Here is a 15,000-nt window from a genome sequence, read left to right on the forward strand (position 1 = left end):
AAAGACCTGAAGCTCTCGACCCTTTCTACTTGGTCTCCCTGTAGACAGGGGCATGTTCTCCTTTACGCTTCCTGAAGTCGATGACAATCTCGTTTGTTTTGTTGACATTGAGGGTGAGATTATTGTTGCTGCAGGAGGTGATGTTGCCTGTTGGGCGCCCTTTATCTTCCAGATATATATTCATAAACTCCCCAGACAATGACCATCGCCAATAAGAGACACCCTAACCACCGCCCTTTGACATTCAATGGTGTAACCATCACTGACTCCCCCCACTGTCAACATCCTTGGGGGTCACGGTTAACCAGAACCTCAACTGGACTTGCCACATGAACACTGGCTACAAGAGCAGGTCAGAGGCTGGGAATCCTGCGGAGAGTAACTCACCTCCTGACTCCCCCCAAAGCCTGTCCACCATCTACAAGGACACAAGTCAGGAGTGCGATGGAATACTGCCCACTTGTCGAGATTGATTCAGCTCCAACAACACCCAAGAAGCTCGACACCATCCAGGACAAAGCAGCCCACTTGATTGGCACCACATCTGTGCGGGCACAGTGGTTGGCACTGCTGCCTCACCAGGGTCCCAGGTTCGATTCCAGGCTTGGTTCACTGTCTGTGTGGAGTTTGCATGTTCTCCCCTGTTTCTGCGTGGGTTTCCTCCGGGTGCTCCGGTTTCATCCCACTGTCCAAAGGTGTGCGGGTTAGGTGGATTGGCCATGTTCAAGTACCCCTTAGTGTCAGGGCGACTGGCTGGGGTAAATACATGGGTTTATGGGGATAGGACCTGGGTGGGATTGTGATCGGTGCAGACTTGATGGGCTGAATGGCCTCCTTCTGCCCTGTATGATTCTGCCATCTACAAACATTCAATCCCTCCACCACCGACGCTCAGTAGCAGCAGTGTCTACTATCTACAAGATGCAGCAACTCACCAAAGATCCTTAGACAGCGCCTTCCAAACCGTGACCACTTCCATCTACAAGGACAAGGGCAGCAGATACATGGGAACACCACCACCTGCAAGTTCCCCTCCAAGCCACTCACCATCCTGACTTGGAAATATATCGCCGTTCCTTCACAGCCGCTGGGTCAAAATCCTGGAATTCCCTCCCTCACGGCATTGTGGGTCAACCCACAGAACATGGACTGCAGCGATTCAAGATGGCGGCTCACCGCCACCTTCTCAAGGGGCAACTAGGGATGGGCAATAAACGCTGGGCCCAGCCGGCGACGCACGTGTCCCACGAATGAATAAAGTAAAATTCCTTGGGAAGTTGAGTTGACCACATCCCTGAGAGATTTAGACAACTTCACTGACAAGGCAATAAAATATTAATGGCTTTAGTAGGCCCCCCTTTATCAATTACAGGATGCCCATGTGAGACTGTTTTAGTGAAGATGCTTTGAGAGACTGCTCACAAAATAGAGACAGGATGTCTGATGAAGAAATTCAAGGAGAGTTCACAAGGCTTAGGGATGATATATGGGGGTATCCCATGAGGTAACCTTGAAAGTGGAGTCACAGGTGGACAGAGTGGTGAAGAAGGCATTCGGCATGCTTGGTTTCATTGGTCAGAACATTGAATACAGGAGTTGGGACGTCTTGTTGAAGTTGTACAAGACATTGGTAAGGCCACACTTGGAATACTGTGTGCAGTTCTGGTCACCCTATTATAGAAAGGATATTATTAAACTAGAAAGAGTGCAGAAAAGATTTACTCGGATGCTACCGGGACTTGATGGATTGAGTTATAAGGAGAGGCTGGATAGACTGGGACTTTTTTCTCTGGAGCGTAGGAGGCTGAGGGGTGATCTTATAGAGGTCTATAAAATAATGAGGGGCACAGATCAGCTAGATAGTCAATATCTTTTCCCCAAAGGTAGGGGAGTCTAAAACTCGAGGGCGTAGGTTTAAGTTGAGAGGGGAGAGATACAAAAGGGTCCAGAGGGGCAATTCTTTCACACACAGGGCGGTGAGTGTCTGGAACGAGCTGCCAGAGGCAGTAGTAGAGGCGGGTACAATTTTGTCTTTTAAAAAGCATTTAGACAGTTACATGGGTACGATGGGTATAGAGGGAGATGGGCCAATGTGGGCAATTGGGACTAGCTTTGGGGTTTTAAAAAGGGGTGGCATGGACAAGTTGGGCCGAAGGGCCTGTTTCCATGCTGTGAACCTCTCTGACTCTATCACATAGATCACGGTGGTTCAGTATTTTCCTTCGATTGGATCAATATGTAAACGATGTCATTTGTAATCCTTTTGATTGGATTGTGTCCATGATGCACCATCAATCAAGCAAAGACTAGTTTGTATGCAAGAACAAATAGGCTTTTATTAACAAGAACTTGGAGCCATCCCTGTCGGAGTTCTGGTCTGTACTGAAGGCTAGGGGGAGGAGTCATCGCCTTTATACCCGGACCAGGGGGAGGAGTCTTGGGCGGAGCCGACAGGGATGTGCCACATATACAGATAATAACAGATACTAACAGTGGTTAACCACAACAGATAACAGCTAACACTGGTTTACCACAGCCCAGCTGATTGTGAGCTGCAGAATTGTATAAACCAGGATGATTTTCTTTGTCTGGTGTAGTGGTGTTTTCAACCCTTCGCCTCAAGACCCGTCCACTTGCTGGCAAGTACAAAGAACAAAGAACAATCCAGCACAGGAACAGTCCCTTCGGCCCTCCAAGCCTGTGCTGCTCATGTGCCCAACTAGACCATTTGTTTGTATCCCTCTATTCCCAGTCTGTTCATGTGGCAATCTCGATAAGTCTTAAACGATCCCAGCGTGTCCGCCTCAATCACCTTGCTCGGCAGTGCATTCCAGGCCCCCACCACCCTCTGTGTAAAATACGTCCCCCTGACATCTGTGTTGAACCTTGCCCCCCTCACCTTGAACCCGTGACCCCTTGTGTTCGTCACCTCCGACCTGGGAAAAAGCTTTCCACTGTTCACCCTATCTATGCCCTTCATAATTTTATACACCTCTATTAGGTCGCCCCTCATCCTCTGTCTTTCCAGGGAGAACAAGCCCAGTTGACCCAATCTCTCCTCATCGCTAAGACCCTCCATACCAGGCAACATCCTGGTAAACATTCTCTGTACTCCCTCCAAAGCCTCTACATCCTTCTGGTAAAGTAAAATGAAGACAATCTATAGGTTAAATATCTTGTGTTAAAGTCAAACTCGAGGGTTGCGATTCTGACAGTCCGCTCTTCAGAGGAGCGAGGAATCCATCTTCAGATCTTCATCCTCCTGATGAGTTCTTGTCTCTGGTATCTCCAGGTGTATTCGATGCTGCCAGTACAGGACCTCTCTCAGTACCATTATTCCGTTCGGGAAAACGATGAGGACTTCTGCAGACGTCAGGACCCCTTGGCGATGCCCTTGTCCAGGGACGATGTCATGGGAGACTTTGCCAACATTCTCCAGGTTCAACACCCTTCGCCAGCTCACCGTTCATCCGCAAATCCTGACTCAGTCTGAGCCTCGTAACGTGGGAGAGGAGGCAGAGAGAGGGAATGTGTAACAGAGAGAGAGAGAGAGGGAATGTGTAACAGAGAGAGAGAGAGAGGGAATGTGTAAGAGAGAGAGAGAGAGAGGGAATGTGTAACAGAGAGAGAGGCAGAGAGAGGGAATGTGTAACAGAGAGGGAGAGAAGGAATGAGTAACAGAGAGAGAGAGAGAGGGAATGTAACAGAGAGAGAGAGAGAGGGAATGTGTAACAGAGAGAGAAGTTTAACAACACCAGGTTAAAGTCCAACAGGTTTATTTGGTAGCAAAAGCCACACTAGCTTTCGGAGCTCCAAGCCCCTTCTTCAGGTGAGTGGGAATTCTGTTCACAAACAGAGCATATAAAGACACAGACTCAATTTACATGAATCATGGTTGGAATGCGAATACTTACAACTAATCCAGTCTTTAAGAAACAAAACAATGTGAGTGGAGAGAGCATCAAGACAGGCTAAAAAGATGTGTATTGTCTCCCTCTCTTACACATACACATCTTTTTAGCCTGTCTTGATGCTCTCTCCACTCACATTGTTTTGTTTCTTAAAGACTTGATTAGTTGTAAGTATTCGCATTCCAACCATTATTCATGTAAATTGAGTCTGTGTCTTTATAAGCTCTGTTTGTGAACAGAATTCCCACTCACCTGAAGAAGGGGCTTAGAGCCTCAAAAGCTTGTGTGGCTTTTGCTACCAAATAAACCTGTTGGACTTTAACCTGGTGTTGTTAAACTTCTTACTGTGTTTACCCCAGTCCAACGCCGGCATCTCCACATCATAACAGAGAGAGAGGCAGAGAGAGGGGGAATGTGTAAGAGAGAGAGAGAGAGGGAATGTGTAAGAGAGAGAGAGGGGGAATGTGTAACAGAGGGAGAGAGAGAGGGGGAATGTGTAACAGAGAGAGGGAGAGAGAGAGAGGGAATGTGTAACAGAGGGAGAGAGAGAGAGGGAATGTGTAACAGAGGGAGGGAGAGAGAGGGAATGTGTAACAGAGAGAGAGAGAGCGGGAATGTGTAAGAGAGAGAGAGAAAGAGGGGGGAATGTGTAAGAGAGGGAGAGAGAGAGGGGTAATGTGTAAGAGAGAGGGAGAGAGAGGGGGCGAATGTGTAAGAGAGAGGGGGGGGAATGTATAACAGAGAGAGAGTGAAAGAGAGAGAGGGGGAGAATGTGTAAGAGCGAGGGAGAGGGGGGGGAATGTGTCACAGAGCGAGAGAGAGAGAGAGGGAATGTGTAAGAGCGAGGGAGAGAGGGGGGGAATGTGTAACAGAGCGAGAGAGAGAGAGAGGGAATGTGCAACAGAGAGAGAGGGGGAATGTGGAACAGAGAGAGAGGGAATGTGTAAGAGAGAGGGAGAAAGAGGGGGCGAATGTGTGAGAGAGAGAGAGAGAGGGGGAATGTGTAAGAGAGAGAGAGAGGGGGAATGCATAACAGAGAGAGAGAGTGAGAGAGAGAAAGGGGGGGGAATGTGTAAGAGCGAGGGAGAGTGAGGGGGGGAATGTGTAACAGAAAGAGAGAGAGGGGTAATGTGTAACAGAGAGGGAGAGCGAGAGAGAAAGAGAGAGAGTGAGCGAGGGAGAATGAAAGAGAGAGAGCGAGTGAGGGAGGGAGAAAGAGAGTGAGTGAGGGAGGCAGAGCGAGTGAGCGAGGGAGGCAGAGCGAGTGAGCGAGGGAGGCAGAGCGAGTGAGCGAGGGAGGCAGAGCGAGTGAGCGAGGGAGAAAGAGCGAGTGAGCGGGGGAGGCAGAGCGAGTGAGCGAGGGAGGAAGAGCGAGTGCGTGAGGGAGAAAGAGCGAGTGAGCGAGGGAGGAGAGCGAGTGAGCGAGGGAGGAAGAGCGAGTGAGTGAGGGAGAAAGAGTGAGTGAGCGAGGGAGGAAGAGCGAGTGAGCGAGGGAGGAGAGTGAGTGAGCGAGGGAAAAAGAGCGAGTGAGCGAGGGAGGAAGAGCGAGTGAGCGAGGGAGAAAGAGCGAGTGAGCGAGGGAAAAAGAGTGAGTGAGCGAGGGAGGAGAGCGAGTGAGTGAGGGAGAAAGCGAGGGAGAAAGAGCGAGTGAGTGAGGGAGAAAGAGCGAGTGAGTGAGGGAGAAAGAGCGAGTGAGCGAGGGAGGAAGAGCGAGTGAGCGAGGGAGGAAGAGCGAGTGAGCGAGGGAGGAAGAGCGAGTGAGCGAGGGAGAAAGAGCGAGTGAGCGAGGGAGGAGAGCGAGTGAGTGAGGGAGAAAGAGCAAGTGAGAAAGAGCGAGAGAGCGAGGGAGAAAGAGCGAGTGAGCGAGGGAGAAAGAGCGAGGGAGGAGAGCGAGTGAGTGAGGGAGAAAGAGCGAGTGAGAAAGAGCGAGTGCGTGAGGGAGAAAGAGCGAGTGCGTGAGGGAGAAAGAGCGAGTGAGCGAGGGAGGAGAGCGAGTGAGCGAGGGAGGAAGAGCGAGTGAGTGAGGGAGAAAGAGTGAGTGAGCGAGGGAGGAAGAGCGAGTGAGCGAGGGAGGAGAGCGAGTGAGCGAGGGAAAAAGAGCGAGTGAGCGAGGGAGGAAGAGCGAGTGAGCGAGGGAGAAAGAGCGAGTGAGCGAGGGAAAAAGAGTGAGTGAGCGAGGGAGGAGAGCGAGTGAGTGAGGGAGAAAGCGAGGGAGAAAGAGCGAGTGAGTGAGGGAGAAAGAGCGAGTGAGTGAGGGAGAAAGAGCGAGTGAGCGAGGGAGGAAGAGCGAGTGAGCGAGGGAGGAAGAGCGAGTGAGCGAGGGAGGAAGAGCGAGTGAGCGAGGGAGAAAGAGCGAGTGAGCGAGGGAGGAGAGCGAGTGAGTGAGGGAGAAAGAGCGAGTGAGAAAGAGCGAGAGAGCGAGGGAGAAAGAGCGAGTGAGCGAGGGAGAAAGAGCGAGGGAGGAGAGCGAGTGAGTGAGGGAGAAAGAGCGAGTGAGCGAGGGAGAAAGAGCGAGTGAGCGAGGGAGGAAGAGCGCGTGAGTGAGGTGAGAGAGAGAGACAGAGGGAGTGACAGAGAGCGAGACAGAGAGCGTGACAGAGAAAGAGCGTGGGAGAAAGAGAGAGTGAGGGAGAGAGGGGGGGAATGTGTAACTGAGAGACAGAGAGAGAGAGAGCGAGAGAGAGAGCGAGAAAGAGAGAGACAGAGAGAGAATGTGTGAGAGAGAGAAAGAGAGTCTGTCTCTCTCGCTCACTCTCTGTTTCATTCTCCCTCGCTCACTCTCTCTCTCTCATTCTCTTTCGCTCTCCCTCTCTGTTACACATTCCCCCTCTCTCTCTTTCTGTTACACATTCCCTCTCTCTCTCTCACACTCTGTTACACATTCCCTCTCTCTCTCTCTTTCACAGTCTGTTACACATTCCCCCCCTCTCTCTCCCTCGCTCTTACACATTCCCCCCCCTTTCTCTCTCTCACTCTCTCTGTTATACATTGCCCCTCTCTCTCTCCCTCTCTCTTACACATTCCCCCTCTCTCTCTCACTCTCTCTCACACATTCTCCCTCTCTGTCTCGCTCTCTGTCTCGCTCTCTGTCTCGCTCTCTGTCTCGCTCTCTGTCTCGCTCTCTGTCTCTCTCTCTGTCTCTCTCTCTGTCTCGCTCTCTGTCTCTCTCTCTGTCTCTCTCTCTCTCTCTGTCTCTCTCTCTCTGTCTCTCAGTTACACATTCCCCCCCTCTCTCTCCCTCTCTCTCTCTCCCTCTCTCTTTCTCCCACGCGCTTTCTCTGTCACGCTCTCTCTGTCTCGCTCTCTCTGTCTCTCTCTCTCTGTCTCTCTCTCTGTCTCTCTCTCTGTCTCTCTCTCTGTCTCTCTCTCTGTCTCTCTCTCTCTCTCTGTCTCGCTCTCTGTCTCTCTCTCTCTCTGTCTCTCAGTTACACATTCCCCCCCTCTCTCTCCCTCACTCTCTCTGTCTGTCTCTCTCTGTCTCTCTCTCTCTCGCTCTTTCTCTCGCTCTCTCTCTCGCTCTCACTCTCGCTCTCTCTCTGTCTCACTCTCTGTCTCTCTCTCTCTCTGTCTCTCTTTCTCTCTCTCTCTCTCGCTCTCTCTCTCGCTCTCTCTGTCTCTCAGTTACACATTCCCCCCCTCTCTCTCCCTCACTCTCTCTGTCTGTCTCTCTCTGTCCCTCTCTCTCTCGCTCTTTCTCTCTCTCTCTCTCTCGCTCTCACTCTCGCTCTCTCTCTGTCTCACTCTCTGTCTCTCTCTCTCTCTGTCTCTCTTTCTCTCTCTCTCGCTCCCTCTCTCGCTCTCTCTCTCTCTCAGTTACACATTCCCCCCCTCTCTCTCCCTCACTCTCTCTGTCTCTCTCTCCCTCTTGCTCTCTGTCTCTCTCTCTCTCTCTCTCTCGCTCTCTGTCTCTCTCTCTCTGTCTCTCTCTCTGTCTCTCTCTCTGTCTCTCTCTCTGTCTCTCTCTCTGTCTCTCTCTCTCTGTCTCCCTCTCTGTCTCCCTCTCTGTCTCCCTCTCTGTCTCCCTCTCTGTCTCTCTCTCTGTCTCTCTCTCTGTCTCTCTCTCTGTCTCTCTCTCTGTCTCTCTCTCCGTCTCTCTCTCCGTCTCGCTCTCCGTCTCGCTCTCCGTCTCGCTCTCCGTCTCGCTCTCCGTCTCGTTCACTGTCTCGCTCTCTGTCTCGCTCTCTGTCTCGCTCTCTGTCTCGTTCTCTGTCTCGCTCTCTGTCTCGCTCTCTGTCTCTCGCTCTCGCTCTCTGTCTCTCGCTCTCGCTCTCTGTCTCTCGCTCTCTGTCTCGCTCTCTCTGTCTCTCTCTCTCTCTGTCTCGCTCTCTGTCTCTCTCTCTCTGTCTCTCTCTCTGTCTCTCTCTCTCTCTGTCTCTCTCTCTCTCTGTCTCTCTCTCTCTGTCTCTCGCTCTCTGTCTCGCTCTCTCTGTCTCTCGCTCTCTCTGTCTCGCTCTCGCTCTCTGTCTCTCTCTCTCTGTCTCTCTCTCTGTCTCTCTCTCTCTGTCTCGCTCTCTGTCTCGCTCTGTCTCGCTCTCATTCTCTCTCTCGCTCTCTGTCTCTCGCTTTCTCTCTCGCTGTCTCTCTCGCTGTCTACCTCTCTCTCTCTCTACCTCTCTCTCTCTCTGTCTCTCGCTCTCACTCTCTCTCTCGCTCTCTGTCTCTCGCTCTCTCTCTCGCTGTCTACCTCGCTCTCTCTCTTTTTCTCCCTCTGCCTCTCTCTCCCTCTCCCTGACTTTGCGTCTCCTGCCCTTCCATCTCTCTGCCTCTCGCTCTCTCTCCATTTTGCTCTCGAATCTTGTTTTCCCTCTCCCTCGCTCCTGCTATGATGGTGTCTGATCTTCCCAACAGGACATGGGATTGAAGATTCTGACGGACACGGAATATCACAAACCCATCGAATGTGAAATCAGGCCACCGATCCTGTGTAAGTAACGTGGGATCGCTCCAAAGTTCACCAGAATGTTTGAGCACTATTCTGTCTGAGGGTCTTTCAGCGGGGGAGGGGGACGCAGGGGGAGGGACATCAGACCCCGCTCACCTGATAATCCTGCCCAGACTGTGTGACCCTCACCACTGGCCCTCATTCACTCTCCCCCAGACTGTGGGACCCTCACACACACCGCCCCAGACTGTGAGACCCTCACACACACTGCCCCAGACTGTGAGACCCTCACACACACTGCCCCAGACTGTGAGACCCTCACACACACCGCCCCAGACTGTGAGACCCTCACACACACTGCCCCAGACTGTGAGACCCTCACACACACACCGCCCCAGACTGTGAGACCCTCACACACACTGCCCCAGACTGTGAGACCCTCACACACACACTGCCCCAGACTGTGAGACCCTCACACACACCGCCCCAGACTGTGGGACCCTCACACACACTGCCCCAGACTGTGAGACCCTCACACACACCGCCCCAGACTGTGAGACCCTCACACACACCGCCCCAGACTGTGAGACCCTCACACACACTGCCCCAGACTGTGAGACCCTCACACACACTGCCCCAGACTGTGAGACCCTCACACACACCGCCCCAGACTGTGAGACCCTCACACACACTGCCCCAGACTGTGAGACCCTCACACACACTGCCCCAGACTGTGAGACCCTCACACACACTGCCCCAGACTGTGAGACCCTCACACACACTGCCCCAGACTGTGAGACCCTCACACACACTGCCCCAGACTGTGAGACCCTCACACACACTGCCCCAGACTGTGAGACCCTCACACACACTGCCCCAGACTGTGAGACCCTCACACACACACTGCCCCAGACTGTGAGACCCTCACACACACTGCCCCAGACTGTGAGACCCTCACACACACACTGCCCCAGACTGTGAGACCCTCACACACACTGCCCCAGACTGTGAGACCCTCACACACACCGCCCCAGACTGTGAGACCCTCACACACACCGCCCCAGACTGTGAGACCCTCACACACACTGCCCCAGACTGTGAGACCCTCACACACACTGCCCCAGACTGTGAGACCCTCACACACACACTGCCCCAGACTGTGAGACCCTCACACACACCGCCCCAGACTGTGAGACCCTCACACACACACTGCCCCAGACTGTGAGACCCTCACACACACTGCCCCAGACTGTGAGACCCTCACACACACTGCCCCAGACTGTGAGACCCTCACACACACACTGCCCCAGACTGTGAGACCCTCACACACACCGCCCCAGACTGTGAGACCCTCACACACACCGCCCCAGACTGTGAGACCCTCACACACACCGCCCCAGACTGTGAGACCCTCACACACACCGCCCCAGACTGTGAGACCCTCACACACACACACTGCCCCAGACTGTGAGACCCTCACACACACTGACCCAGACTGTGAGACCCTCACACACACACTGCCCCAGACTGTGAGACCCTCACACACACTGCCCCAGACTGTGAGACCCTCACACACACTGCCCCAGACTGTGAGACCCTCACACACACACTGCCCCAGACTGTGAGACCCTCACACACACTGCCCCAGACTGTGAGACCCTCACACACACTGCCCCAGACTGTGAGACCCTCACACACACACTGCCCCAGACTGTGAGACCCTCACACACACTGCCCCAGACTGTGAGACCCTCACACACACTGCCCCAGACTGTGAGACCCTCACACACACACTGCCCCAGACTGTGAGACCCTCACACACACTGCCCCAGACTGTGAGACCCTCACACACACTGCCCCAGACTGTGAGACCCTCACACACACTGCCCCAGACTGTGAGACCCTCACACACACTGCCCCAGACTGTGAGACCCTCACACACACTGCCCCAGACTGTGAGACCCTCACACACACTGCCCCAGACTGTGAGACCCTCACACACACCGCCCCAGACTGTGAGACCCTCACACACACCGCCCCAGACTGTGAGACCCTCACACACACTGCCCCAGACTGTGAGACCCTCACACACACACCGCCCCAGACTGTGAGACCCTCACACACACTGCCCCAGACTGTGAGACCCTCACACACACACTGCCCCAGACTGTGAGACCCTCACACACACTGCCCCAGACTGTGAGACCCTCACACACACACCGCCCCAGACTGTGAGACCCTCACACACACACTGCACCAGACTGTGAGACCCTCACACACACACCGCCCCAGACTGTGAGACCCTCACACACACCGCCCCAGACTGTGAGACCCTCACACACACCGCCCCAGACTGTGAGACCCTCACACACACCGCCCCAGACTGTGAGACCCTCACACACACTGCCCCAGACTGTGAGACCCTCACACACACTGCCCCAGACTGTGAGACCCTCACACACACCGCCCCAGACTGTGAGACCCTCACACACACCACCCCAGACTGTGAGACCCTCACACACACTGCCCCAGACTGTGAGACCCTCACACACACTGCCCCAGACTGTGGGACCCTCTCACACACACCGCCCCAGACTGTGAGACCCTCACACACACTGCCCCAGACTGTGAGACCCTCACACACACTGCCCCAGACTGTGAGACCCTCACACACACTGCCCCAGACTGTGAGACCCTCACACACACCGCCCCAGACTGTGAGACCCTCACACACACTGCCCCAGACTGTGAGACCCTCACACACACTGCCCCAGACTGTGAGACCCTCACACACACTGCCCCAGACTGTGAGACCCTCACACACACTGCCCCAGACTGTGAGACCCTCACACACACTGCCCCAGACTGTGAGACCCTCACACACACCGCCCAGACTGTGAGACCCTCGCACACACCGCCCCAGACTGTGAGACCCTCACACACACCGCCCCAGACTGTGAGACCCTCACACACACTGCCCCAGACTGTGAGACCCTCACACACACCGCCCCAGACTGTGAGACCCTCACACACACCGCCCCAGACTGTGAGACCCTCACACACACACCGCCCCAGACTGTGAGACCCTCACACACACCGCCCCAGACTGTGAGACCCTCACACACACTGCCCCAGACTGTGAGACCCTCACACACACCGCCCCAGACTGTGAGACCCTCACACACACCGCCCCAGACTGTGAGACCCTCACACACACTGCCCCAGACTGTGAGACCCTCACACACACACCGCCCCAGACTGTGAGACCCTCACACACACTGCCCCAGACTGTGAGACCCTCACACACACACTGCCCCAGACTGTGAGACCCACACACACACCGCCCCAGACTGTGAGACCCTCACACACACCGCCCCAGACTGTGAGACCCTCACACACACACTGCCCCAGACTGTGAGACCCTCACACACACCGCCCCAGACTGTGAGACCCTCACACACACACCGCCCCAGACTGTGAGACCCTCACACACACTGCCCCAGACTGTGAGACCCTCACACACACACTGCCCCAGACTGTGAGACCCACACACACACCGCCCCAGACTGTGAGACCCTCACACACACCGCCCAGACTGTGAGACCCTCACACACACTGCCCCAGACTGTGAGACCCTCACACACACTGCCCCAGACTGTGAGACCCTCACACACACCGCCCCAGACTGTGAGACCCTCACACACACTGCCCCAGACTGTGAGACCCTCACACACACACCGCCCCAGACTGTGAGACCCTCACACACACTGCCCCAGACTGTGAGACCCTCACACACACACTGCCCCAGACTGTGAGACCCTCACACACACACTGCACCAGACTGTGAGACCCTCACACACACACCGCCCCAGACTGTGAGACCCTCACACACACTGCCCCAGACTGTGAGACCCTCACACACACTGCCCCAGACTGTGAGACCCTCACACACACTGCCCCAGACTGTGAGACCCTCACACACACCGCCCCAGACTGTGAGACCCTCACACACACTGCCCCAGACTGTGAGACCCTCACACACACCGCCCCAGACTGTGAGACCCTCACACACACTGCCCCAGACTGTGAGACCCTCACACACACTGCCCCAGACTGTGAGACCCTCACACACACACCGCCCCAGACTGTGAGACCCTCACACACACCGCCCCAGACTGTGAGACCCTCACACACACCGCCCCAGACTGTGAGACCCTCACACACACTGCCCCAGACTGTGAGACCCTCACACACACACTGCCCCAGACTGTGAGACCCTCACACACACTGCCCCAGACTGTGAGACCCTCACACACACTGCCCCAGACTGTGAGACCCACACACACACACTGCCCCAGACTGTGAGACCCTCACACACACCGCCCCAGACTGTGAGACCCTCACACACACCGCCCCAGACTGTGAGACCCTCACACACACTGCCCCAGACTGTGAGACCCTCACACACACCGCCCCAGACTGTGAGACCCTCACACACACTGCCCCAGACTGTGAGACCCTCACACACACTGCCCCAGACTGTGAGACCCTCACACACACCGCCCCAGACTGTGAGACCCTCACACACACCGCCCCAGACTGTGAGACCCTCACACACACTGCCCCAGACTGTGAGACCCTCACACACACTGCCCCAGACTGTGAGACCCTCACACACACACCGCCCCAGACTGTGAGACCCTCACACACACCGCCCCAGACTGTGAGACCCTCACACACACACTGCCCCAGACTGTGAGACCCTCACACACACTGCCCCAGACTGTGAGACCCTCACACACACTGCCCCAGACTGTGAGACCCTCACACACACACTGCCCCAGACTGTGAGACCCTCACACACACCGCCCCAGACTGTGAGACCCTCACACACACTGCCCCAGACTGTGAGACCCTCACACACACTGCCCCAGACTGTGAGACCCTCACACACACCGCCCCAGACTGTGAGACCCTCACACACACTGCCCCAGACTGTGAGACCCTCACACACACCGCCCCAGACTGTGAGACCCTCACACACACTGCCCCAGACTGTGAGACCCTCACACACACCGCCCCAGAGGGTGTCGCCCTCTGTCGCTGCTCTCTGTCCCAGCTCAGTATCTAATCTGTGTTTCCTGGTTGTGTCTCTGACAGCGTCACGACATGGAGGCCACTACTTTGGTGCTCCGGGTCCATTCGAGCGTTTGGTCATGAATTCATACCTGCAAAATAGTCAATCCATTCAAGTGCGAAAATATTTCCCGGAGACTTGGATTTGGGAGTTGGTCCCTGTTGGGTAAGGGTTAGGCTTCCTGAGCGCGGAGTGAGTGTGAGCGCAGAGAGAGAGCGTGAGCGCGGGGAGAGAGTGTGTGAGCGGGGAGAGAGTGTGAGCGGGGAGAGAGAGTGTGAGCGCGGGGAGAGAGAGTGTGAGCGGGGAGAGAGTGTGAGCGGGGAGAGAGAGTGTGAGCGGGGAGAGAGTGTGAGCGGGGAGAGAGAGTGTGAGCGCGGGGAGAGAGTGTGAGCGCGGAGAGAGAGTGTGAGCGCGGAGAGAGAGTGTGAGCGCGGGGAGAGAGTGTGAGCGCGGGGAGAGAGTGTGAGCGCGGGGAGAGAGTGTGAGCGGAGAGAGAGAGTGTGAGCGCGGGGAGAGAGTGTGAGCGCGGGGAGAGAGTGTGAGCGGGGAGAGAGAGTGTGAGCGCGGGGAGAGAGTGTGAGCGGGGAGAGAGAGTGTGAGCGCGGAGAGAGAGTGTGAGCGCGGGGAGAGAGTGTGAGCGCGGGGAGAGAGTGTGAGCGCGGGGAGAGAGTGTGAGCGGAGAGAGAGTGTGAGCGCGGGGAGAGAGTGTGAGCGCGTGGAGAGAGTGTGAGCGGAGAGAGAGTGTGAGCGCGGGGAGAGAGTGTGAGCGGAGAGAGAGTGTGAGCGCGGGGAGAGAGTGTGAGCGCGGGGAGAGACTGTGAGCGGGGAGAGGGTGTGAGCGGGGAGAGAGAGTGTGAGCGGGGAGAGAGAGTGTGAGCGGAGAGAGGGTGTGAGCGCGGGGAGAGAGTGTGAGCGCGGGGAGAGAGTGTGAGTGCGGGGAGAGAGTGTGAGCGGAGAGAGAGTGTGAGCGCGGAGAGAGAGTGTGAGCGCGGGGAGAGAGTGTGAGCGCGGGGAGAGAGTGTGAGCGGAGAGAGAGTGTGAGCGCGGGGAGAGAGTGTGAGCGCGGGGAG

At 55.5% G+C, this 15,000-nt stretch overlaps 1 protein-coding gene across 1 annotated transcript in view; it reads left to right on the plus strand.

Annotated features, from left to right (window-relative positions):
- The window catches only part of LOC144490007 (pregnancy zone protein-like), a gene marked incomplete at both ends in the record, with an annotated part of 42,593 nt that overhangs the window by 6,198 nt on the left and 21,395 nt on the right, over positions 1 to 15,000 (plus strand). Inside the window, 3 exons of the mRNA XM_078207832.1 lie at positions 3,293 to 3,439; positions 8,760 to 8,835; positions 13,954 to 14,095. Coding sequence (XP_078063958.1) covers positions 3,293 to 3,439; positions 8,760 to 8,835; positions 13,954 to 14,095 — 365 coding nt within the window. The remainder of the gene's footprint in view (positions 1 to 3,292; positions 3,440 to 8,759; positions 8,836 to 13,953; positions 14,096 to 15,000) is intronic.

The sequence above is a fragment of the Mustelus asterias genome, unplaced genomic scaffold, assembly GCF_964213995.1.
Source record: "Mustelus asterias unplaced genomic scaffold, sMusAst1.hap1.1 HAP1_SCAFFOLD_2768, whole genome shotgun sequence".
NCBI lineage: Eukaryota > Metazoa > Chordata > Chondrichthyes > Carcharhiniformes > Triakidae > Mustelus > Mustelus asterias.